Source organism: Strix aluco, chromosome 4 (genome assembly GCF_031877795.1).
Source record: "Strix aluco isolate bStrAlu1 chromosome 4, bStrAlu1.hap1, whole genome shotgun sequence".
Classification (NCBI taxonomy): domain Eukaryota; kingdom Metazoa; phylum Chordata; class Aves; order Strigiformes; family Strigidae; genus Strix; species Strix aluco.
In genome coordinates, this window is record NC_133934.1 from 13,545,842 (window position 1) to 13,573,367 (window position 27,526).

At 38.5% G+C, this 27,526-nt stretch overlaps 1 protein-coding gene across 7 annotated transcripts in view; it reads left to right on the forward strand.

The window, feature by feature from the left end:
• Positions 1-27,526, forward strand: part of PPP2R2C (protein phosphatase 2 regulatory subunit Bgamma) — a 201,548-nt gene that overhangs the window by 41,171 nt on the left and 132,851 nt on the right. For 3 of the 7 annotated variants that reach the window (XM_074822069.1, XM_074822072.1, XM_074822068.1), the window contains exon 1: positions 18,158-18,687. The exons of 2 other annotated variants lie outside the window; for them this stretch is intronic. Coding sequence is in view for 2 of the 5 variants with exons in the window: in XM_074822068.1 (XP_074678169.1) it covers positions 18,618-18,687 (70 nt within the window). In the remaining 3 variants the exon portion in view is untranslated. Of the gene's footprint in view, positions 1-18,156; positions 18,688-27,526 lie in introns of those variants that run through there. 2 more of the 7 variants (XM_074822065.1, XM_074822070.1) reach the window with 2 other exon arrangements.

Below are 27,526 nucleotides of genomic sequence, written 5' to 3' on the forward strand. Positions count from 1 at the left end.
CAGCTGGTTTATGATATGTCAAAGACACAGAGAAAGGTATCATGGGTGTACTACATTAAAAATACAGTTTTTATCTATTGGTACTAGATACAAGCTAATCAGAAAGTGGATATGACCTTGCATTACTGAAGATACTATGAAAACTTCATGTTTTTAAAATTATGACAAACAGGTGGCATGTAAGCAAGAAAAGTCAAAAGCACTTAGTGGTTCCATTTCCACAAATGAGTGGAGCTTTCTCTAACTGGAAATGGAGCATTAAGTTACTTGCCAATGAGATTTTTACCAATCCCCTTAGCTGGATCGTCAGTGTCCTACATTGGAGGTACTTATATTACTGGGTATTCTCTTTAATTTTATCATTTTCACTGTGTCAGCTTTTATTATCATTAACAACTAGGCTCACAGACTCAATTGTGTCCCAGCAGGATTTCAGATTATTCCTCAAATTACAGCAATTTGTCATGATGTCAATTTTTTTTAACCTATAACCCTAGGTTACCTACAGAGTCTGCAGAGTCCGGATTTCACATGCCACAGATTCAATTTCTATTGTATATAAACAATTACAGTGCTTCACAAACAAACAAAAGGCAGCCAAAGTCAAAACTAAGGATTGAAGTCTAACTTGCATGAATCCATTCTAATTGGATTTTTTTTTTTTTCCAAACAGGATGCAGGCAGTGTAATAGTATTGGCTCTTTACCATAAAATGAAGTAGGAGTGAGTTAGACTCTACCTTTGATGGCAGCAACAGAATTTAGAAGAATCGGTGTTACAACTAGTATTTCTCATAATATGTGACTAAAACTTGAAAACTTTTATAATGGTATTATAAGAGAGAAACAAGCAAAAAGATCTTGAGGCTGAAAGGATATTCTAGTTCAGAGACACCCAAAGCTGGAGAAGAGAAAGGAGGAGAGTGGTTGTTCATCTTGTGGTAGCTCATGTGACATTCCCAGGTGTCTTCAATGCAGGGGGTGGGACAGGTGGTCTGAAGGCCCTGAATCAGCCCTGCCACCTGTGATGGCCAGAGCTTTTCTTACAGGACACAGCTGTGCTGATGCTTACCTGCAAAGACAAGCTGTAGGACAACTCATCTGCAGAGTTGGAGGTTGAGGCAAATTTTCCATATTCACAAGTTGTGTGTGGTGTTGAAGTGACTGAGGGGGAATCTGATTGTTAAATGTAATGTAGAATTGCATTTCTTTTGTTTCCTTTTTATTCCTTTGTTACTATTTCAAATACTGCAATCATATGTTGACCTGCTCTTTTATTCTTGAACTTTGCCTGTAACAATGTGACCTTATAGAGTCAGAGGATGGTGGAGGTTGGAAAGAACCTCTGGAGGTCATCTAGCCACCCCTGCTCAAGCAGAGCTACCTCGAGCTGGTTTCCCAGGACCACGTCCAGATGTTTTTTGAATATCTTCAAGGACAGAGACTCCACAACCTCCTTGGACAACCTGTGCTAGTGCTCAGTCACTCTCACAGTAAAAAAGTGTTTCCTGATATTCAGAGGGAATCTCGTGTGTTCCAGTTTGTACCCATTGTCTCTGGTCCTGTCACTGGGCACCACTGAAAACAGCCTGGCATCATTTTCTTTGCAGCCTCCTTTCAGGTATACATTGATAAGATCCCCCTGAGACTTCTCTAGGCTGAGCAGTCTCAGTTCTCTCAGCCTTTCCTCACAGGGAGAGATGTTCCAGTCCCTTCATCATTCCTGTGGCCCTTTGCTGGGTTTTCTCCTGTCTGTCCGTGCCTCTTGTACTGGGGAGCCCACAACTGGACACAGCACTCTAGGTGTGGCCTCACTGGTGCTGAGTAGTGGGGAACAATCACCTCCCTCCACCTGTTGGGCAATGCAGCCCAGGATACCATTATCCTTTGCTGCAAGAGCACATTGCTGGCTCATGTTTGACCTGGTGTTCACCAGGACCCCCAGGTCGTTTTTTGCCAAGCTGCTTTCCAGCTGGGTGGCCCCCAGCTTGTATTGGTGCATGGAGTTGTTCTTCCCCAGGTGTTGGACTTTGCACTTCCCCTTGTTGAACATAATGATTTATTGGGCAAATTCCAGCTGTTCCAGTGAATAATTGGGAGCTTTCCAGCTGACCCTCTTTAATTTGGCAGAAACCCAGTTTTTGTTAAAGAGCTGGGATGTACCCCCCCCCACCACTGCAAAGTGCTGGCTTTGGGGACTGGTGATGTGGAAATTTAAGGTGAGTTCCTAAGAGTAGAAGGAATCAAAGATATCTCATAACTTGAAAATATCAAATTTTCCCAGGTGTGCTCTCCACTGTGTTTCAAGGACAAATACTGCTTCTCAAAACTTTTTTCCTATTGGGTGTTATATAGTTTTTCCTTCATTCAATCTTGGTTACAACTGAATGCCATCATTATTTCATGAGTTCACATTATGGTATTTGAATGATGTCATCATACAGTCTTAATGACCTCATAGACTTTCAGTAGTTCAGGCAGTAGTAATTGCTGGTATTGTCAGCTCTCAAAAATTAGGCTGTCAAATGTAAATACAAAATTTTAATGAGGTATCCATAAAATGTAAGGTATGATATACTCTTGTTGTGATTGCATTTTTCCCAACAATTGGCTGGAAGTCTGGCAGTGCTACAGAAATGTCATGCTGTTAAATAACATTACTGAAGCTTTTCCTAGCTTCAGATAATAGATTTTTCCATTAGCCACATTGTTTCTACAGTCCTATGTCTATATTGTTTCTTTCTGATATATTAATAATGATAATAACAGCAATTATTTCAAAGCGCTGGGGTGATTTTGCCTCTTTAATCAGCTGCACTGCTTCCAAACTGTGTTTTCTGTTTGTACTTGCTTCCTTGTTCCTAGTGATGGAAGCTGTGAATACGTTTACCCACGGTTTTGTTGCCAGCAATGGTATGGAACTCTTCGCTGGCTTATTCCTCTTTCTGATTTCTGTCACCTCAAAAGTGGAAGGATTGATACTCAGTGGCCATCTTAAATGAATTTCCATATTCCGAAGCACCATTAACATATTCACCCCCATTAAACATGTCTTTCCATTCGATTCTGGATTATTTCCATTCTGGACAATTTGTATAACATGGCAAAATGTGGAAATCCAACATTACTACTTGTGTGCTTCAGTCTGAACTGTCAGTGTTAGGTTAATTGTTAAAGGATTTCACCAGACTGTGGGTATCTCTAGGCTTGCTTTATTTACAACTCAGAGTTGGGCCATCACCTCAGTGAGTGGCAACAGCTAACAAAAAGTGCCCTCTATATATATATGATATAATATACAATACAAAGAGTCTTTGGTAATTTTCCAGGAACTTTCAGCTCTCAATTCATCATCAATTTCAGAAGTCCATTGCATTCCACAGTTTTGACTAGTTCTTATCATTCCATTCCCATTCCTCTTCAGACACCATTATTCACAGATGCAGTCTTTGGTCATCATAGTTACTTATCTTCTGAACAATCTTCATCATAATTCACTTTTAGACTTCTGAGAAAAGACTCAAAATGTTCTATTTAACATATACTTAATCTATGTCTAGCTTTTCATTACCTAGCCTTTCTGAGTTGCTTAAACTGTCAGTATTGTTCCTAGAGCACCTGTGCTCTATTAATTAAACCTATAAAACAATATTAATTATTCCTGCTATTAATAATATCCTGAGAGAAAAGAGTTTTCTAAAGCTTGTTTCTTTTACATTAATGGTTGGACTAGATGATCTTCAAGGTCTTTTCCAACCTAGATGATTCTGTGAAAACTGATCTGCGTTTCAGCAAAATACTGAATTTCAAAATGGTGAAATACAAATATTTTTTTTTCTCAGAATACAGAATCATTGTAGTGAACATTGTTTCATGCAAAAAGGCTCTTCCTGGAAAAAAAAAATCGGTAGTCTTTCAGGAGTTTGAGATTTAGGAGACCTGGCTATAGGAAATCACTTGTAGTAAAGTGAAATCTTAGTAAATTCTTGCTATGGTGAGTGCTCTGTGGTCAAGGGTCATGCTGCCAAAGTGAGGGTGAAGGAGTCGAGCTCACAGGACACACAATAAATAGAAATGTTAGATTTAGGATTCTTGGACCATTAGACCTTTTATCAAATTATTTTGGTGTAGTGTTGCAAGAAGAAAAAAATAGCTTTCTGGGGAAGCCTTGACTAGGATGGAATAAACTGAAAACAGTTGTATTATCAAAAATCTCTACAGTTAAAAATAGTTGTTTTAGTCAAATACAAAAGCTGAATGTGGCTACTGTGCAAAATGGGGGGAATGGATTGGCAAAACTCTGGTGCATCAGCTTCCAGACCCCCAGTTCTGTGGGCTGTAGCTGTTGCTAAGAAATGAGAGGCTCTGCCTCCTTGGGATTACAAGAGCTGTTCTCCCCACAGCCTTCAAGCCCAAACCCCACTTCAGCCTAGCTAAAGGAGACCAACAAGACTGCAGTTCTTTAGTGTTATTTTATAAATATGAAGTAGAGGTCAAACCTCTGTGTTCTCAGCCTCTCCATCGCTGTAAGCAGTGAATGGCACGCCTTCAGATAGGGATTTGGTTAGCCACAGCGTTATTAAAGCACTTCAGTTAAGCTTTCAGGTTAAATGGCTTATGTGCTTTCTATTTTACTTACCAGTACATATAGACAGATAGATAGCTTACTGTGCTTTCTCTGAAATGATACTGTATTAAATTATTGGTTTATTCATGTGTTTTCTGGTGAACTTGAAATGCTCACATCTATCAGTTACATTGGCGCAAATGAAAGATAAATACTCCTGGTTTGTTATAGATAAATTGAATAACTAAGCAGTCACTCTTAATTACTGTCCAAGGAGTCATAGAAGTTACCATTCTAAGTGTGTTACTAAGTAAGCCTTTAGATTAAACTTCTTTAAATAGAACTATGCAAAATGCATGCTGCCAAAGGTTTCAGCCACATCTTATTTGAAAGAATCTTATATAATCTAATTGCATCTGGTTAAAATTTTTAAAAGTGCTTAAGTGATGTGAGGATGAGATTTATAGTTAGATCCTAAACAGGGCTTAGGTATATGCTTGAATATAAATGTGATAAATACAAATAGATGTAATCAAGCTCATTTGCTGCCTATTTGTGGAAATGACTAAATTTACTAGGTTGTTCCCATTGCTCCACTGAGGAGGGAATTATCCTGGAAGCTCAAGCCAAGCTTAGAGTATTTCTTGCATGCATACGTTTAGCCCAACAGAAAATGCAACTATTTCGTTTTTGTTGTATTTTTGACACTGTGTTAGGTGGGTTAGCTTCCATGGAGTGGGGTGCAGCAGTATTATCTGACAAGGAAGACTAGTTCTACAAGGAGGTACATGGGATTTTTAACAGCTTATGCAGGTTGGTAGTATTTATGGACAAAGCAGAGCAATGGCAGCTAAGTATCAGTGGTACTTAGCTATGGGATAATCAGAACAAGTAAGGATCACAGGCAATCTCAGCAGTCAGACAGTGAGGTAGGTAATGATGAGATAAGAATGGCAGTGGGTGTGTTGATGGAGGAATTCTATAACTAAAGAGATTACATAAATGACAGTGGATAGGAGGAACAGCCTACAGTCATTACCATATGTAATTCTGTGGTTATGGTAGATGCTTTTACTCCCAGATGCTTAAGCTCTCCCAACCCCTAAGGTACACAAGACCCCTCTTCTGGCCCTTAAGCCCACACTCATGCATGGGGGATCAAAGGACATCCCTCCTGTTGCATCAAGGTTGTTCAGAGAAGTACTTGCCTCTACAACAGTCAGGTTTTTTGCTTCTGGGGTCTGCAGTGTTTATCCTCTTCTGCTGCACCCACCCACCTTGTTGGCTTCTGAATTTTCCTTTACTTCCTCAAACCTGCTGTGACCCACAGCTTACTTCCCTGATTTCCCAGACTACTCACTTCTTGTTTTAACTGCTTCTGTTCAAGTTCTCAGATCACTGGTCACTGTGCCCTTAGGCATGGTGTCTTGTAGATGGTCTTCATTACCCCTCCCCAGGGAGTTGTTCCTTGAAGCTTAGCGACATCATTCTCTTTTCTTTGATTTATAATTGTCTTAAGCATACCATTATTGCATTACTTTTCCCATGCTCTGGTCTCTTCATTGCGCTAGCTCAGCAGTTCATTAGTTGAAATTAGTTCATTCTGTTACAGACTATAGATATTTTAAGGCCTAACATTTATGCTTGCTCAGCAATTTCGTTAGTCCCTGTCTAGCTGTAAGTAAGGTTAAATATAGTTTTACGGAGTTTAGCAAAAATTGTACCATTAAGCAGCCACCTCTCCCCTTCTTTTTTGTTAAAGTGGTTAGTGACATGCTAGGGCTTGGTTTTGCTTAGCAGACCTTTCTTTTCCAACAGCAAGTTATGCTGGAGCCTTTTGGCCTGTGTTGGGTGAGGACTCTTGTTCCCTCCTTTGCCAAGTTGAATTTCCTCTTACACAGTGTTGTGTGTAGCTGTGGTTCCAGATGCTATTTGCATGACTTTATGTGCATAAAGTAAGTTCAAGTGCAAAAACTTGAGCTGACTTCAAGTTCAGCTAAAAAAGCCCCAAATTTCCTTGCTGTGGTGAGTGTCTCAATCACTAAGACACAGATTTGTGTTCTTTTTAGTTGGAATCATTTCTCGTTCCACAAATCCTGCATTTTTTGGTGACACATGGTGCAACTTCAGTGGGAGGTATGGTAAATGTCCATACCCAGAATTTTTGTCTGTTAAATGAAAATGGAATTATACTGGATTTCCCATACGAGTTGTCAGCATGCTATTATATAATAAAATAAGGCCGTCTCGTAGTTTTTTCAGGGAATATTTAATGGCACCAACTATTAGGACTATATTCATATTCAGGCTCTAGTTCTTATATCAGCAGGCGTGTCTCCTTTGTGACCTTACATGAGACCTCTAAACTCTAGAAAGGAACGTATGTGCCTTTAGGCTTAGAGTTTCAGGGTGCTGATTCTAGGGAGCTCCCCCCTGAGTTGGAAGCTCCAGCACTGGATAGGTTGAGCACTTCACCCTGCATTTCCAGATTCTCCCTGGGGCCAGGCACCTCTGCTGTTTCCATTGCAACTTGTAGGTGCTTAGTCCTTTATTAGGTTGCAAAATCAGTTAATAAATTTCCATTTACACTCTCCCTTGCACGAATAGTTCAAAATAAACAACACTTCCCTTTTATTTACTTTGCACATTAGTTGAGCCACAATAAAAATTATTTCTTTTGACATTTGTGCTTCCATTCATTCCAATTTATTCCTTTTATTCCTACAGGAGTCTTCTCAGTCATTGTTTACCTTGTAATTCTCTGTTTCCAATGCCAAATCATCTCTGTGATTTGTTCTTTTTTCTGAATTTTGATTCCTGTTGTTGGTATGAGGGTGGCCAGAAATGAAACAACATTTAGGTGCATTTGCTGTTTACTATAATGTAGTATGGGGTTTCATACTCCTCAAAATTTGGGGTTTAGCATGTCTTGCAAACTTTTATTTTCATTCAGTGCTAGCTTGCTTTCTACATTTCTGCTTACAAATTAACTCTTTTCTCACACCATTGAACACTTATGTGTTTGTTTTCTGTTAGGTGCTTTTTTTTTAATAGCTTGAATTTTTTTTTTTTAGCTTTTGTTTTATCAGGTGAGTATTATTTCCAAGATTGCAGCTCTTACAGCAGGTGCAGCATTTTTTACTGTACTTCAGATGCTACAGTAATTTAAATATTTGGATGATCTGGAGGAAAGGCTAACAGCAAAATCATTGTTTATGTTGATTGTTCATGTATGTAAATTTTACATACAAGAAACAATTTAGCACTGTGTCATTTCCTGGAACAGCTTTTTTGTTCTGCAGCAGTCCTTTCTCACTGGCCTAGGATGGCTGGGGTCTGCAGATGCTCCCATATTGCTGGACTGGCATGTCTCCTTAGTTACTGTAGAACAGAGAAATATATAACTACTCTTTGTGGTGTAAGGTAATGCTGGAGAAAAAGCTGTTTGCACTATGCCCATCTGAATTAATTAAACACATTGATGGAAGGAAGGAGTCAGGATGAATGTCCTGTCATATGTCATGTCATTTCTCTGCAGTCTTGTGAAAAGCATAGTCTTTTGGGCTAAGTTCCCTTCCAAGCTGTCATCATTGTATGATTGTGTGTAGAATGCAAAGACACTAATAAATGATCCTTTATGTTGATTTTGTTTAATAGACTTGCCATGTGCAGGAATTGTTCCTGAATTATTATTTCCTGAAATATTTTGAGCTCTGAATTAGCAAAATGTTAGGAAGAGTGGCTGTGGTTTGCTTTTTAATGTGAAAGCAAATACAATCTGCTAATTTGATTTTTAATTATCTGCTGAAGTCTCAAAAATGCTTTAGAGGTGTTACAAATTCTCAGTCACCTTCTGATATTTTATCACAGGTCATGGTATTTAAAAGAATTTCCTCTGTTTCCTTTCTTGATCTTGTGCAAAAAGTTTGTTTCTGCTTTGATGTTTTTTCTCTTGATTTTTTTTTTTAATGTTGAAATTGTTCAAGCCTCATCTCTCTAGGATTTCTATACCTTATCAGCGTAATCCTTTCAGAACGCTGATTTTTGGAAGCTGTTTTAGAAACCGCTTTCCTTTCCCGGTGTTTTGACTGTGTAGTAGCCTCACCACACAGGTGCCACATCAGGATGCTGCTTAAATGTCTGTTTTGGTCCATTGCTATTCAGGAAGGATGTATGTGACCCTTAGCATGGGTTTGAATACTGTTCTCACTTGATTCCCTCCCTCTCTTCCCAATTCCTTTCTTGCACAAATATGCACACAAGCATGTCTTCAAAGTCTAAGGGAGTTCTGTCATTGCCTGTATCCATGCTTTAATTCCTTTTTCAGGCCACTTGCTGATCTGTGTTTTATAGCATCGTTTCTTTGGATTGTCCACTGCCTCCAAGTGACAATTTTATAATTATTTCACACCATGTCCATATTTGCAGGTTCTCTTTTAGTCTCTTTTCAGGCTTTCCTGTCTCAGCAGGTTTCACGTCCCACTCCAGAGCATGACATCTGCAAATTTATTTGCGATGTGTGTTATCTTGTCTTAGGGTAGGAAGTTAATTTTGTAATTGCTGCCCTGCCTGGCTATGGAGTGATAGGTCTTGTCTGGAAACCACTTCTGACAGTGTGCTGGGTGAAGTGCCAGGGAGGCAGCACACAGTTCAGCTCCTGAGGCTCCACTGTTGTGATAGTGCCCATCAGCAACCGTGCCCATGAGCAACCTCTAGTGCTGTGTCCTCTGGTGCCTGTGATCTGTTCATCATGAACAGCCACTGAAACATCTTCTGCTCATGATTTCCAGCCCTTTCCAGCAGGATTTTAGCAATCCTTCTTAGGACCTATTGCTGTTTTACAGGTTCATAATTTTTTAGTAGCATGGATAGATTTTCTGCTTTTTGTGTGCATAGAAGGATGTTGTGTTCATAAAAACAATGTTAGTTTGAATGAACTGCATGTATTGTGATTTTATAGGCTTGCATGTAGAGGCATATATTTAAAAAGTTTTTCTCATCTGCACAACAGTAAAGCATGTTAGCGAGTTGCTGATGTTGTAGGGTAATTAAGAGAGAGGAGGCTATCATGGGTATCACTTTAGAGAGAAAATGTCCCATACACACCAGACAGTGGTAACAAGGGACATGCTGCCTCATATACTAGATGTGAGACAGCATGCAAGTGATGCTGAAAGTATTTGAGTTAGTTAACATCTGTATAAAGTATTTATAAAACTAAGCTAAATTTGCAAAAAGAGTAGTATGCTTTCTCCAGCATGTAATGCAGTGATACCAAACCCAACATAGTATTTCCTGTTTGGAATATATTTATATTTGTGTTTCAGTTTGAGAAACTTGGGAGCAGAATAACCTCTGTTGACAGTAAAGGCTAAGTTTGGAAGCATTTGTTTCAACACTTGTCCCCAATCTTGCCTTCCTCATCAGGCTCCAGTTTTGTTTGTCCATCAGTGTGCCTGGCTGGCTTTGCACAGTGACAGGCCCTGTCAGTGATAGGTTTTCTGTGTGGGACTCATCTTGAACCCTTCTTCTAGGAGGCTGAAGTTTCTACGTCGTGTTTTTTTGTGATGCTGTTTGCAGTGAATAATCTACCTCACATTTTAGAGGACACAGAAGCTTGTTTTAGGAACAAATGCACTTTATTAGTTAGGGAACAGTATCTCATAAGTATCAGCATTAATCAGGGGTCCTGCATCAGTCTCCATTTCATGACTGTAGTAGGGAGGACAGTGTTTATGCCCATGTAATTTTTGGTTTAAATAGGCAAGACAGTGGAAGAGTGAAAAAGAAGCACAACGAAAGTAAGTGGCCTGGCTAAAGCCTCACAGGCAGAACTAGTGCGTGGTCTTTGACTCCCCATCCTGTGCTCTTTTCCTTGGACCACTCTTCCCATTCCTGCTGCAGTCACTGAATAGGCTTTATCTCCAAATTAGTAAATTCTGGGAAAACTTCCAGCTTCTCCTTTTGGCATCTTGCCTGTTCTTTCTGCTTTTCTTTCCCCTATCATTTTGCAACCTTGCTTTCCATCTTTCTAGCAAAACCTAGATCCTGCTGGAATCTGTTGTGGTATTCTGAAATCTGCCAAATGAAAACTTGCCCCTAGAGTGTGTAGAACTCACTCTGTTAAGTGGAATTTCATCATGCTCTTGTTAACTGGTTCCTTGTGTTCATTAGCTGATAGATTGCAGAATTTGTTTTAGATGTGATTTTTAAACCACTAAAGAAGAGGACAAAGATGCAGTTGCTGTCTCTAATAGTGTTCAGTGCCGTCCAAAGTTATGAGCTCACAGGATTTGGGCCCTTCTGCACTTTTCCCTGTTGCCAAATCCTACTATGATTTATGCCTGGTAGCTCCGGCTCTTCGGAGGCCTGCTCTGACCAGACCCAAGCCAGTAGACAGGAAACTGTTTATCTTTCCAATTTCTTCCTTTCTCTGAAGGGAACACCTGAAAGCAGTGTCCAGTGTAGCGTTGCCAGACTGCAGATTACTGTGCTGTTATGAAGCTAGGGGATGGCCATGGCGTATGCAGCTGCTGTGGTAGAATGGGGAAACCTACTGCTTCCCAGCCAAAGAGATAGAGTGGCCCTAGAGAGGAGTTTGTATCATGGGTGGGCACCCTGGGGGCACAGGGATGTCAAAGTTCAGGGAATCTGTTCCGCCTCAGGGGGACTTCTTGCAGGAACTGTTATGCCAAAATATCCTGTCAGTGGTCTCTCAGTGCTGGAAAACATCAATAGATGAGGCCCAGAGCTCTCCATATTGGTTAGCTCTACCACTGTCACTGACATGCCACAAAAAAGAAGAGCTAAACTGCTGGTTCCTGTGTGAAAAACTGAGCATGGTGTGGATCCATTTCATCCTGTGCTGTGGCTTTGTGCAAACATTAAAGTGGCACTGACTCTGCTAAGGATCCTTATGCAGAGTTCACCAGAAGAGATAGGGTGAAAGATGTTGAAAGAAGTTGGCTTCTGTAATTTAAATTACTTGATGATAATTTTTAATTGCTTGCTTTCTAAAATTACCAGGTGCTGGGAGGTATTAGTTTTATTCTGTGTCTAGAGTATGTAGGCTGAAAATTATTTCTTCTAGGGAGGTGTTATGTTTAGCAAAAGGTAGCGTGTTGAAGAAACTTCTCTTTTGTGAATAATAAAATATTTTCCAATTGTGATAGCAGCCATTATTTTTTTCACAATTGTTTAGCTACATCATAGTTTTTAATATTAAGTATTCAATTTAATATACAGTAACTGAAGAGCATATATTGGAATACTAAATGCTATAAATGTAAATACTAAACAATTACTGTTGAGGTGTAGAATAAGCCAAAATTATTTACTTTTTACTTGAGAGCTGATTGCTATAGTTTTTCTTTTGTTACTTTTTATGTTAACTTTTGGCAGTATTGCTTTAGTTTAGCTGTTGAATCAAAAATGGAATGGCATGGTAGTGCTGTCTATTGTGTTATATTTGGCTGTTAGATGAATATAAAGAGGACTATTCAGAAATGTATGGGAATACAGATTTTTATTTTTAAGGCAAACTCTTATCAGAGTCATTTATGATACACTCATTACTATCACAAAGCTATTAGATAAACTCTTTTGCAAGTAGGCATCATGTAATGATATGTACTTGAATGTCTTCAAAATAAGCAGTGGTGGAAAGATGCTGCTTTGATCACATGTGTGTTAACATACCTGCAAGGGGTACAGCTCATGCTGAGGTCTCTGCCATCAGGGATGGACTGTTTCTAAGATCTAACTTGGTTAAAGTTAGCTTGGATATTTCTGCTGCAATTTGCAATGTAGATCTAGTCTTAAATATAGGAAAGGGTATGATCCAGAGTGAATGTTCATTCTGGATAGAAGTACTAAGAGAGGACTAGACAGCAGAGAGAGCCACTATTTTAAAGTTAGCATTCTCAAGTAATAAGAAGTAAAACTACTCAAACCCAAGGGAGTGGATTTGCTGTCTTATCCCTGGTTTAGAGCTCTGAGTCTCTTCTCTGTCATGCTGCATAGGGTTGGAGGAAGACTAGGGGTGTAGCTTTTCATCTCATTATAATTCCTTCTTGCTTTATCTGTTTAAATGAAAGGCAGCCAATGAGCTCCAGTATTTCTGGAGTATGAGACTACTACACAATCTTGTTTTCCTGGACATTATGAATAAATAAACAGCAGAGCTAATTTGCTGATGGTCTAACTGGAGAAGTCAGTAAGTAAGTGTTTTACATCTCTGTACGTAAACTTGATATGCATAAAGGGAGAGAACATCTGGCTCATAAATATTCTCTTCTGGTGAGCAAACTCAATTGCAATGAAATATAACTGTAAAGGGTTAGCTAAATATTTTGCTGTATTTTTTTCTGTAGCTGACTAATTGTATGCGTTACTCCATTTCAAGATGAGAAGAGAAACTTTGCACTGTTTCACACAGTTTGCAGATGTTAGAATATGGTTAGAAGCAAAATCTGTCAAAGTGCTTAAAAACCTGTACTGACTTCACAAATGTTAAATTAAGGTAATATTTTAAGATAGTCTGCTTTTGGTGCAATTTGTGTAACTTCTAAGGATTTTTTTTTTTAACCATCACAGTGCCTTAAAATCTCTTGTTCTTCAAAAATAATTAATTCAGTTCTGTGCCATTTCAAAATTCAGTTCCATTTCATTTAAAGCCATTGTGTTTTACTAAATGAAGTACAGAATGATCTGTATATAAAAAGTTTTATTAGACAAAATATTTAAGTATTCAACCACTATTTCTTTCAATTGCACTTCAAGCTTGAATCATAGAATACCAGGTTGGTAGGGACCTCAAGGATCCTCTGGTCCAACCTTTCTTGGCAAAAGCATGGTCTAGACAAGGCGGCCCAGCATCCTGTCCATCTGAATCTTAAATGTGTCCAATTAATTGTTATAATTTGGATAGTGTGATGAATTTGAAGGTAGTAAAATGGAGACTTGGAGTATCTGATGATGCTCTATTTCAAATATTGAGAGTTTAAAATACTCAAGGCTGTGCTCTAAGTGTCTGACAAAGCTAAAGAGAAGCTCTTTGGGAGGATGTGTTTCAAAGAACGAAAACATTCTGCACGAGCAAAACAGGATGGCCATGCATTCAGTAGGTATTTATAAATAGGATCACGCAGGAACACTCAGGACCACTTGCCTTCTAATGCCTAATTCCCTCCCTCTTTCATGCTGCAGAGCTTTCTGGTGGAAATGCAGTAAGCAAACATGATCAACAGTCATTCAGCCAAAGATTTGTTCTCATCTTCCTCAGTTCCTTACTACTGTTCGACTACTCTGTTACCAAATCTTACATTCTCAATTCCATTTTTATCTTTGCTGGTTTTGATTCATTCCTCAGGGTACTGGCTGCCTCCTGTTTCAATTTCCGGCTCCTTCCTTTTTTCTTTCTCTACCTTCCCCTTTCTCCAATCCTTCTCCCTAAAACTCTGACGAAGTGAAATACAGGTTTCTTCCAGTCCTCAAATTATTTTCTCTCACTGTCCTATCAGGTTTTTCTCCTCCTGCCACAGATACGGTTTTTGTTTGCTGTGTTCCTTTTAACTCTTCTATTTTTTTACTGGCACCTGCAGTCTGTATTGGCATCTGTGTCATGCCTGCCCTTGTCTTTTACTCTCCTCATCTGTCTTTTACTCTCCACTGACATTTTCACTGAACATCTTACTCTTTAGAATGGATCTTAATATGCATCTTAATGTCTTCCATCTTTGGGGAGGAAGAAAAAAAAAAAGCTTTTGACCTGCTAGCCAGTCTTCCCCCTTCTACCGCTGAACTCGCTCTATTCTTGTTATGCAGTTATTTTTCAACCTCTTGAATCCAGTTTTGTTTGTTGCTGCTCTCCACAAAGTCTCTAATGACCTTCTTTTGGAAAAACGCTCAAAACTGGGACTCCATGCTCATTACTGGCTCACTGTTTGCTTAAATATCTCTGCTGATCTGTATGTAGCTTGTCCATTTTATAGTTTGCTTGTAAATTCTTCAGGGTAAGGCACTCTTATTTCTGTGTTTGGACAGTATTCAGCTCAATTAGTGGGTTGTTTTATGAGCAGGGCTGTGAACTACTGTGAAAATACAAGTAACTAATATGTTTTTGATCAAAGGTTCCTTTCCCCCCACCCTCTCCCTGGATATTTGACCAGATCAAATTATGTAGGTTATCAGTGGGATTGATAAGTAGCATTTTAAAATGGCACAGCTAGTTATCAGCAAACATTGTCTCACAAATTTGCATTGTGCTACAAATTTAGAGCAGATTTTGCTAATCTTTCTCATGTGAACTGACCTACTTAAGTCAGTGGACTACTAATGTTTGCCACACAGTAAGGATTTGGCTCATAATCTTTGGGAAGGCATTTGCGTGCACGTGGGGAATATTGTCTAGTGTTTTTGTTAAAGGCTTCCTCCTCATTCCATTCCTCCTTATGAGATATTTTTAACTTAAAAGCAGGAAGAACAAGGTAAGCATGATCTGACCGAGATGTGATGCCTAAGGAAGTTGTCTATGAACCTAATTCAGATCATGAGAGGAGAAAGTTATCTCTGGATGGGAGTTATTGGGAGTTATTATTTTGACTTCACAAAAAAAAGTCCACTTGTGTCCTAGAAAAAATTAAAACATCTTTAACTGCTTAAATTACACCTAACAAATAAAGGGAGGAGGCTCAAAATGGTAAACCATAGAAATCACAAAGTTTCAACTGATTGAGGACAAATAAGGGGCAGTGATTGGTGAGCTTATGTGGAAGGGCAGGACATTCTCTCAGACACTGTAGAAATTGCAGACACCCTAGTCACAGAAATTTAGAGGTATTTACAAAGAAAATGATTCCCAGTGTTTTTTCACGCTGTCAGTGTGGCTTTTTTGAGACTTTACACACCATTCACATAATTATTTATTTTCAATAATAAATTTTCTGTGTAAGTCTTTTTCTTGGAAAGGAGAGAACACACATTCATTTTCTGTATGTTTGTAGATACAAATTATTCGATGCATTTTTATTCAACTGTGTTGCTTGATTTCTTTTGGGATCAAATGCCCTGCAAGGTGACATTTCTTCCAGTTTCAGCAGTCATCATAGCAATAGGAAGAAGCTGCTCAGTGTTACCTCCACAGAGGAATCCACACTCTCTAATGCTGTATATCTAACTTGTGTGCCTGATGGGAAACTTAAGCATCCAATATACAAAATGGAGAAAGATGTTTCTGATTCAGATGCTCTTTATTGCCCTCCAAAAGCTACACTGAGTATAAAGGGAGTTTAGGTTCCTAACAGAAGCATCTAGGTTATTTTTCTAAGACCAGACAGTTTGACTATCTCCTGCACAGATGCTGAAGGGAAGTGCCTTCTTGACCCAGACTGGTCTAACCATGGCATTAAATACTTGAGTGTAAACTTCCTGTTTGTTGTACTTTTTGCCACTGACTTCAGCGGAGTTGGGATTTCATGTCAGTGTGTTTTGCTCACAGACCTTTTTGTCTTTGGAAGAACAAATCCAAGATGATAAAGTAATGTGGCAGGGAAGGACAAAATAAGTTAGCTCCATCACATAGATTAGGGTCATTTTATACAAATAAATAATCAGTATTTGCAAGTCCTTCTTCCTCATTTCAGTCAAATTTTGGGTATATTTTCTCATTCATTATATTTACAGGTTCTCACAGGTACTTTCTGAACTGCAGCTAGTGTTGTCATCAAGTATTTATGCTGTACTTGCTTCCAGTGAACAGGAAGAAAATTCAGAATAGACTTCAGGATGGTCTGGCTGCTGGCAGGACTGGATCCTTGTTTTGGGATACAACTTTTGTACCTAAGGCTTCAACTATGCACCAGGCCATGCATATCCATATGGAAAATGTTGGCAATCGTGAGGCATCAGGTCCTGGTTGGTTTGGTGTTACTGCTGGTATGCTTACCCTCTGAACTGGGAAAGCAAATTGGTTTTGTGCACAGCCTTGAAAAGTAGATGGTACCAGTGTGTAAACAGACAGAATATCCTGAAGTTGAAAGGATTTGGTACATGAGCAAGCATGGGCAAAGGCAGCAAAGGATAGGGCAGGCCCTGGAGAGCTGCTGGTACCACCACAGTATTGAATGATGCTCTCAATGCAGAAATAACATTTCTAGGATTGTCACCTACAAAAGCTGCATATAAATAAAATGTGTTCTATACAGGTGAAAGTATTTAATAACTTCTTTTACTTTTCCAGCTTCTCAAATGTGAGGATTTTATGTTTACTTGTCAGGTTGTAGATGGTTCTGTTTTATTTTGCTTTATCAATGAGAAAGGGAAGAAAGTCATTCCATTGGTATTTTTTCTCTCCCAACCTTATTTCATCCTGAAATTAGATGTTTATCCCTGGGCAGGTTTTTACATAGTTTTCTACTTTTTCCTAAGTCACATGCCCATTTTATAGTAATAGCAGGGTACTTGAATTTACCTTTGAGAACCGTATGTCCTAGCTTCATTAAAAAGGAATTAAAACAAACAACAAAAAAAAATCTGTGCAAGATTCATGCAGGGTTACACAAAATGCTGTAGTAATGCTGACAACTGAATTGTAATTTTTGTGTCCAGTTCCAGGACCTAAACCACAGGACTGCCCTTCTCTGAATTGGTTTTGTGACTGTGTATTCCCTTTTCATTCTGCAGTGGTGGTTTAGATACACAGCCATTTGCTTTCTATTCAAATTTCTAAACTTTAGTGGTGCTTATACCTTTTCAGAATACGTGCCTTCTGCAGCAAACAGTTCATGGTTTCATGAATAGATACTGAAAGCTTAAGGAAACTGCTTGTCTGTTCAGTTCAAAGAAATTTGCTGTAATATAAGCCATTAAACACTTGGATTAAAGACCAAGCTTTATTTCATAATGCAAGTGAGTAATTTTCCTCTTCCACATGTTTTCATATTTCTTAGTATACAGATTTCTATGTTGCTTTTCCAAGGTGTTGGGATAATGCAGTGAACAAAAGTTAACAGGTCTAAGAAAACCCCATGACCTGCAAACGTTCCCTTTGTCCATTTTTCCTTTCCTGTCCAGAGAAGCCACAGAGACTGTTTGCTGGCCCTCATTTTTTTTGTACTTTGTAATTTGTCTTTTTATCTTTGTTTTTCCTCAGTTTTGTAGATCATAACAGTTATTTTATCTCACTTCTTCCAAATGGTTGCCTTGCTTCTAATGATTCCATTTGCATAGGCAGATATTTGGCAATTTCAGTAATATTTATACAGGCTGACATTGAACGACTGTTGCTTTTGCTGCATATGACAGTACTGACTAGCACAAAATTGTGGCCGCACGTTAGTGCGCAGTACGTGTCAATGCAAACCCATTTAAGCAGCTTGAAGTTTTTTCTCCCTCATCCCCTCCCTTAATTTTGTCATTGCCCATCTTACCAGCAGAAGAGCTAAAATAATTACCTGCAGTCTCATTTTTCACTTTACTACATGCAGATCTTGTGCGGTTGGGCAGCGAGGGCTGACTGGGAGGGGCCTGCTCTGATGCAGCACAGGCATATGACAGCAGTAGCAGCAACAGCAGTCAGAGCCCTTCTCTGGGCGGGTTTTGCTGCAGTACGCTGATTGCCACTTGCATCCAGCAAGAACCCCAGCAGCAGGCACTTGGAGGAGACTCTGCGTGGGCACTTGTTTAAGGAGTACCTGACTTAACAATTGGGTTATTCTGTAACTGCGGGAGAAGTGCCTGTATTCCCTTCACGCAAGCTCCCTACTGGCTTTCTGCATTCATAATTTAACGGAGCCGTTTCTCCCTCCGTCTTTCTCCCATTACTTATTTTTCTTTCTTTTCTTTTTTTTTTTTTTCCCCCCCCGATCCTTATTCGCCGCCCCCCCCCCCCCAAAATCTGTGCCGCATCACTAGCTCTCATTATGCTGTGCTCAGTAGCCCAGTGTGTTCTCCGCCTCTGCTAGGCAGTGGCAGCATGGATGGTGCTCTTGTGACGACCTCTGCTGATGCTATCAGTCCACTGCGGATAGGCATGCTGAGTAATCCTGCTGTAAATGGGCGAGGACACGGACACACGAAAAATTAACCACAGCTTTCTTCGAGACCACAACTATGTGACTGAAGGTAACATAAATACTGTCCTTATTCTCTTCTTGCATTGCATATTCTATGCCAGGAATGCACTGTCATGTTTGGAGATGTAGGCAGTTCCTTTTTCCTTTTTTTTTTTTTTCTTTAAAAAACAGGGAGACTTTCAAGGCGTTTTTCTTGTGCTATGTTTGAATTTGCTAAATCCCAAAGGCATTCTGTCATGCGACAGCAGTATATGAAACTACATGGGCTGAAAAAGGTCTTGCATTGTGCTGAGTTTCTGCTAGTGAGGTGTGCAGCACCTGGCATTGAATGCACAGTAGCTGCAATGTGGAAGATTGGAAGCAGCTGATTACTTAAAAAGAGATGAAAGATTTGAGAGCACTAAAGTAGGAGAAATAATCTGTAAAGTTAACTGTTTGCTGGTGTAATAAAGGTTATGCATCTCATTTTGGTAATTATAGCCTGAGCATTGCAGACATTGCTGAGTTGATTGTTCCCTAGAGAACCGTATACGTTTAGAAGGGATATGTAAGCATAATCTTTTGAAATACTGCTGCCTTCTTTCCATCCTCTGTGTATGTGCAAGGTACATGAGAAAAGAAAAGGTACCTTCATTTTAAATCATTCAATGGTTGGTAGCTCATTGCATAAAAATGGATTTTCCTGCAGGTGACACACATTAAATGCTCAGAGAATTTACCTTGAAACCAGTGAAATGATTGGGTCAGGTACTAATCCATATTTCCTTGCCAGAAAGTTGGTCTAAGAGCAGGCCATGTTAAGATAGATTGATTGATTGAACAGGAGAAATGCATTTGTAGGTGCTTGACTTTGAAAATATATTTTATGTGTGCAGAGTTTTAATAGCACTTTCCAACAGCAGAAACAGTACTTCTGTGAAGGCTTATATAATATGAACATATTAACATCAGGGTCAACCAATACTACTTGAGACTCAGTCTCCAGATTCTGTCGTCATTTGATCAATGCTCAGTCACTTAATACTCCCATGCTGCATCCTGAAATGTGATCAGCTGATGCTCTCTTGATTATTGATGATTTGCATTTTTTTAGAATGTAGAAAACAGCAGGATGATTTTGCCATACTGGGAACACAAAGCAGATTTTTTCAGAAGAAAAATTAAAAATGCTGTGTACTGCAACTGTTACCACTGGCTGGTGTAATTGTTTGCTAATCTTGCCTCTAGGACATTCTTTGCATTCTGGTTCATGTTTCGGTGCATTTTTTAATTTGTTTTGAAATTTTGGTTAATGCTTTTTGTCTGAATGATGATTTATGTTTTGAGATGTAGTGACCTGTAATAACATTTGAAGTAACTTTGTCTTAAATTTATAAATTTGTACCTTAGATTCTGCAAAATGCACAGTATAATTACTGCAGTGTAGTTGCTACATGTTGAGATTCAGATGTATATTTAATGAGCATGTGCAGCTATGTTACAATTTGGACTTTCAAGCCTGTCAGTTTTGTAATCTGAGGAAAATAATCCCTTGTGAATTTTTCAAATCAATATTCTCCTCTTTTATATGTTATGTGTATTTTAAAAATCAGATGGAGATTTTTAGTAATTTTGGGAACACTGCTGACACAAGTGTTAGATTTTCTCATGTTTTATCTTCACTTGGTATGTGGATCAGAAGGACTGCATGTTCTTCCATGATTGCACATGGAGTGGCTTGCCTGAAATGGGTCAAAATATACCTCGAATATCAATGTTGACCTATATTATATTTCTGCTGTGATCAGAAGTCATCATGAAATATGTTGGTATCTGATTTTGAGGTAGATGAAGTACGGGAAATCTTCAGTAGCAAAGTGTTAGTTCTTCAGCTCTGACTAGTGTAATGTTTCTTGGGAATGCTCAGTTGGTCAGCTGTAATAATTCTTCGCATCCCTTATATCTGACATTGCCACATCTTTTAAGAGATCATGAAAATCATGAGGGAATGGATTTATCTGTGAAATTTTTCCAGGGATACCTTCAGCTCAAAGAGGACAATCACAAATTTTAATTTCTCATTTATATACTTTGTTTAAAATGCATAATGAATACTTAAGTTAAACTGGTGCTTAAAATGTGCTTTGTTTGTTCTGTTTTGTTCTGGTTTTTTTTTTTTTGTTTAAAGATTTGGCTGCATGAAACAACCTTTAACGCTTCTCATCTGTAAAGGCCTGAAGTCCTTTCACAGTCCTATGATATGTTAGTGCTGCGTGTATGATAGTAACTTACATAGAGAAATGCAGTTGCAGGCAGTAATGCGTTATTTTGTTGTATTGGAAAATAATTTCTTTGGGGCCAAACCCAAGTCTGTCTTTTGGGGTCTTTGGCTTCTGTAATCCACTATTTAAAACAAAGAAATACTTTATATTTTATCCAGCGTATTAGTGTATTGTTGTTTGTGAATAACTACAATTTTATCTTCTGTTTTCAGAGTTTTAAAATCTTGGTAAGGGGTGTCCTCTGTCCTCACTGCTCCATGCAGCAGACTGAATTCCTTTACAAAAGGAGGTATTTTTGACTTCTGTATGCACTTTTTTCCTCTCTGTTCCCTGAGGAAAGTAAAGCCAACAATAATGAAGAAAGTGTGGGTTAACCTATAGTATTGTTTTAGTTCTCTTCCTCTTTTACTTCTTCAGTGATTTAAAAAACAATACTAATCAGGTGACATATGAATTCATGGGGTATAGGAAAACTGTGAGCTAAATCTGATTTGTTGTGCTCTCACTAGTGGACCAAGTGTGTTCCGAACGAAACTGCTTGCTTGAGGAAAGTTGAATTTCATCTCTTTGATATGTCATTATTTTGTAACATTGGGTTATCTGTGTTAAACATGACTATGGAAATTGAATTGGTTTTAATCTCAAAAATTCCTTTATTTGATGGCTGCTGTTTTACTGTTGATGTTACACTGTTTCTAGTAATAGACGTTACAGACACACATATGACAATGGTGACTACCTGGACTTGTTTCTCCTGTTACATATGCATATCTGCAATAAAACTAATGGAGTTAAAACAAGCAGGACTTGAATAATTTTGTCATTGTAAGTTTCAAAAGTATGTTGCAGTTGCACAGTGGAAAAAGGCAATTTAATACCAGCAGCAGTATACAGTAAGTTTTTCAGTCATCACTTTCAAAAGTGGTTTTTGAAGGAAACTGCTTTAATTGGAGTTGTCTGTGTGGGGAAAACAGAAAAGACCTGATGAGACTTGTCAAGAAAGAGAGGAGAAAGACGTGAGACCTAGATGATGTGACCTGTGAGGAAGATTGAACTTTTTTGTGTGAAGGTGGTGAAACCCTGGGTTATATTGCCTGGGGAGCTTGTGCAGTTTCTATGACTGAAGTTTCTAAAGGCAGGTGACATGGATGTCTGTAAGAAATGACATGGGGATAGCTGAGCCTCCCATGGGGCAGAGGAATGGACTAGATGACCTTTGAGATCTGTTCAGGCTTGTGATTCATTGCCGAGCTGTGTTTTATCTTTATTGTCTTTTGCACCCCAGCTGTGGGAACCAGCTGTCCGGGAGGTGTTGGGTCAGTAAAATGTATTATTTCCACACCACCTTTAGAAGAACTGAGAAGGGAGGAGAGACAGGGTGTAACACAGGAAAGACAGCAGGTTAGGTAGGAGAAACATGTATCTTTGTTACTTATGGCAAAGTCTGTTAGGGGAGATGGCAAGAAAATTGTGGAGAGTGAGTTGGGGGAAGGGATAAAGGAGGGAAAAGGCTTGTGTGCTTTTGGAGTCAGAGAATGTCCTTCAGTCTGAGAGTTTGCTGTCTCAGGACCTTGGTATCAGCCACTCAGGATCTGATTCAGAACACTGAATTGCATGGTATGATTGCTATATTCCTGGCAGGGGCAAAAAGTTGTGGGGAACAACGGTGCTGCTCCTTTTATCAACTGCACTGTTAATTCAGTTACTCTGTATTTTACAGATTTAATGATTGACAGAGAAATAATGGACAGAATTCACTATTCTTATCAAACTGCGTTAAAGGATGTGATTCACGTCCATGATCCCAAATTTATCCGGAGAAATGCTTCTCTGGTGGCGAAGGCATTCTGCAGATTATATGCAGACAAGTCTAGTGCATTGATTCATCTCTGCCTTTCTATGGATTATCCCTGATTTGGGAAGAAATTAAAAGTTGCTTATACTGTCAGTTTCTAGAGAGAGACAGGTTCCTCCCTTGGTCTAGGCCTGCAAAATCAAGCGAAGCCAGTGAAGTTGCAGAGGTGCAGTGGGGCAGAAGCTGACCTTCACTATCTAGTCATTTATATGGCCGAATGGTGCAGATTGGTTCCATATGGCTTAACTTCTATTAAAAAGTTAATCATGTTAATGGTGTATTAACCTCCTAAAATGTGATATTTGAAGAATAATGAGAATTACCAGTGTAGTGTAAAACATATTGAATCATAAGCATGTGAAACATTAATTATATAGGATGAAAAAAGACATTTATTTTTCCTAAAGATTTTAAAGGAAAATCCTCTGCGGATAATGAAAACAGATTTTGGGGACTTTTTTCCCCTTAACTAAAGAAATTAGTATCTTTGTTCTTCTTTAATCAAAGTTAAGGGAAATTATCCATTTTTATCTTCCAAGAAGAAATTTATTTATGAACTTGTCTTTCATAAACATCTCAAATTATACTTGAGATAGGAGCTGACTACCTGAGACTGTTGGATGAATATAGAAAACAGGTACTGCTCTACTGGCTCAGGCTCACTATCAGTCGAGTCTGTTCTGAGAGTGGCTAGTAAAAAGCCTAAGAAAAGTGAAAGAGGTAACTCTTCATCTCTTAACCTTCAGCAGTTCAGGATTTATGTTGTAAATATCGATGATTTTTATTTTTTTTTTTTACAAAACTCATTTAGAAACAGCTTTAGAATGACCCTAGAAATTAGGGCTCATCCTTATTCTAGTCACTTGTGTTGTTTAGTTTTTTCCTCAAGTCAAGTATGAACAGAGGTAAAACTTATTAAAGCATAACTTTGCCGCTTGTTAAACAGGATATAGTTATGTTTTTTAGTGCACGGATTTGGTTCTTTCATTCACAGTGCTATTCAGATGAATGTTGTGGGTAGCCTTGAAGATTTGGATTAGTAAGGTTTATTCCATCCAAGTGATGTTGCTGACTTTGTAATCTTTATTCATGCGGCTTAGTTGGGAGAAGCCATGGAGGCAGGGCTAGAGCACAGCTGTCACACTGGCTTGCACTGAAGCCCGAACTGCTCACCCAGTCAAACCTTCAGCTGGGTGTGTGGTTCAGCATGCAGGAAAATCAAACACTGGTACTACCTGAAGCTTGGATCTGCGTAGCACAGACATTTAAGGCAATGTCCTGTACAGGCAACTTGGGGCAAGAATTCATTCAGGCAAACCTGAAAAAAGCAATATGGATTTAGCCAAAGTGAATTTCACTGTCAGCAACACTTGTGGCTATACAGTGCCAGTTACACGTTAAAGTACTCCATAGATATAATTTTCATGCTACATCTATGAGGCACTCATCATCATCTCTATTTTACTCATCAAATCTGCTTTCTGAAGAAATCATGATCAGGAGTAGGATTAGGACAGTTGATCCTAGGCTGGGATTTAGGAATTTCTTAATTTACTATTCCCAGAGAGCAGGGACATGTTTGTATTAACTTGTTACTGCCTCCTCAAAAGATCTGCCTCTTCAAGGAAGGGGTTAGTTTAAGGACTGGCTGTTAGATCCTCCTAAGAGAGCACTTCAAGCCACTCTGAGCTGCTGAACATGCTTAAAAGGCATGGAATTAACTTGGTTTGGATCTCCCTTTAGTGTCATGTCTCCACATGACAGTTATTCACCAGTGACACATGTACCCTGTAAAATTTTACCACATGTGTCTAAACTGAGTTGCAATCTTCCCCATTTGCAAGGGCACAGATCTCTGATGCTGAAGTGTTGTGTTTGGTGGTTTGCCCTTAGGGACTGATGACAACCTTGGCTCTCTTTGCATGCATGTATAATCAACAGATGATCTCCCACTCAGTAACAAAATGATAACTATATATAGTTGCTATGTAGTGTTAGGGCTCCTGGAGAAGCAAATAAGATGTATTTACAAAAGAAAAGAACCATCTAGAATATCAGCTACAGGATAAACAAGGCAAACTGCTTCCATGACAGTAAGTTTGCAGAGCTGCAAAAGAACCAGGTTGTACCAATCTGCGGCTTTTCACAGGTGCCAGCAGTGTCTGAGTGGCACAAAAAGACCAGTTAGTTTCAGCAATTTAGCCTATATGCAGTTTATTCATATGTGTATTATGATACATAGACAAATATGGACTAGAAACATTATAAATGTTTATAGTATATTTAACTGTATAACTACTGTATGTAATAGATTTAGCTGCATATAAACCTTATAAATGGAAGTTCAGGAGGTCAGTGGTACAGTGTATGTGTAAGATAAAATGCAGGCTTAAAATGCAACTCTCTCTCTGTGCCCGATTTCTTTCTAATTGAAACTGACAATTCAAAAGCGTTGAATAATGTAAAACTAAACAACACTGTGGAGGTAGAGTCAGTGTCATTGTTCACTGCAGGAGCAGTTTATTTAATGTACGCATCATTATGGAAAGAAAACTGTCCTTTGCAATGTATTTTGTTTTCTATGTAGACCTCAGACATTTCAGTAATGTTTCATATATTTAAATGCTGAGTTTAGAGAATAATAGATGTGGTTCTTACATCAGTTTAAAATGTGAAACACGATACAATAATACTGAGTATTTTATAATAGAAAAAGAACTGAGTATCTTTTATTACAGCCATAAAAAGGTAATCAATCATTACTGCTTATGTTGTGTTACTACATCACTACTAGCTTCTGGATCTTGAGACTTTCCTTCCACACTTCATCCACTGTAGTAATGTGTTGTATAGAGGAGTATGTGCTAAGAGAAGGCAAGGTATTTGCTGGCTAGTATCAGTGTAGTTGTTTTGGCCAGGGAAAGGATGGTAGAGTAGGCAATTATCTCAGAAAATTAGAGGAAATGATTATGGGGATTTTTGTTTTTTAAACAAGAAAGGGTTTTAAATGCACTTCTAGCCATATTGAGGCACCTTCTTGATCAACTGTTTCTGTAGTTCTTAGGTTAACGCTAAGCTTGCCTTCAGTAATGAGTGTGGTCTGTATTACTGGTTCCTGGTGAAAATTCCCCAATTCTTTACTAAGACCAAAAACCCCACCTAGCAAAGCAGCCTTGTGTATAGTAATACAGTTCCTTTTCTCAGGAATGTTTCCTTGCTGAAAATCTATTGTACCTGTTATATTAATTGCCTAAATGCAAACAAGAGCAGACTGTATATTGCTAGTGCAAATACAAGTAGTGAAAATGTATATTAAGAGGCTCAATTCCTAATAAAATCTTTCAGCACAACATGTCATGCAGTTCAGTGACTTTTGTGAATTATTAATATGACAGAGGTTTGGGATCTGTATTGTTAAATACAGTAGTGCTTTTTCTTTCATATTTACTGTTTCAACTGTTTTAAAAAGAAAAAGATGGAAACATCTGTGTGTAATATAAAGACATTTGTATGTGTTTTACTTAGGATCAGAGTACAGAAGAAAGTGAAGGAGTGAGAGTTGGTTTATTATTCTCTAGTTCCAGTTCAACTCAAGTCTGAATAGAACTTAATTGTCACCTTAATTCTTCGTGTTTGTAGTGCTTTTGTTGTTCATGTGACCCAGGCATTGCGAGTAGTTGATGTCTGTGCAAAATAACACCATTTGCATAAATTCTGAGGTTAATGCTGCTCTGTGATAGTACTGATTACATTGAAGACAGCCATAGCATGCTCTGCCTGTTGAGACAGTTTCTAGTAAAAAATAAATATCATCAGAGTTCAATTAAAAACAAATGATTGCTTATTTCCTTCCATGGATCCATATTATTTCTCGGTCATGGAGATAGTGGATCCATATTATTTCTCCTTCATCTAAGATGTTAAATGAGTATTTAAAATAGAATAAAAATGGTTTTCCAACAGTGAGCTTGGTCACTGATTTTCAATAATTAATTTCTAAACTTTTATCCAGTCAATGCAACCTCACATTCTATTAGTTTTGAGAGGTTTAAATTTATGACAAAACTTGGCACAAGGTCTTTAATAAATCTTTTCAGGGTTTTCAAATGTATAGCTGTAAATCAGGCTCTGTCTGTCACTATTTCATAAATAATTTCTGATAGAATGTCTTTATTTCTACATTGTGATATGATAAAAAGAAAAGTTCAACTAATAAATTCAACAATAATTAGTAAAATTCAACAAATAGGCACTGGTAAGCGCAGGACAAATTGGCTGCCAAGGTAGCACACAAGACTCTTGTCATACTACATGTTAGTTCTGACATCCTGCTTGATTTGGTATATTTTATTTCTGCTTGCAGATTTGTGATATGGAAATAACCAGTACAAGATGAAGTCAGATGTGTATTCTGTAGTCTTTTTTTTGAATAGGAGATTTAGGTCAAGTATATCCTCTTTAATCAGCAGTGAAGCTCAAAGCAGAATTCACATATGCAGTCTCTTTGAAATAGGTAGCTGTGAATTATTACATGTCTTAAAGAAATTCCTGAAACACCTGATGCTAAGAGTCAAGTAATGGTCATCTGCATGGTGGTGCTTCTCATTGCTCAGGTGCAATGTGAATATGATTTTGTGCGTGTTGTATGCGCTCATGCCTCAGTATATGTTACACTCCCAGAAGTCTTGTGAATAACTGCTAGTACATGTTTTCTGGTGTGTCTGTATTCTTTCCAGCTGCTATGCTTGAAATGGGAATCTAGAAGTATTAGA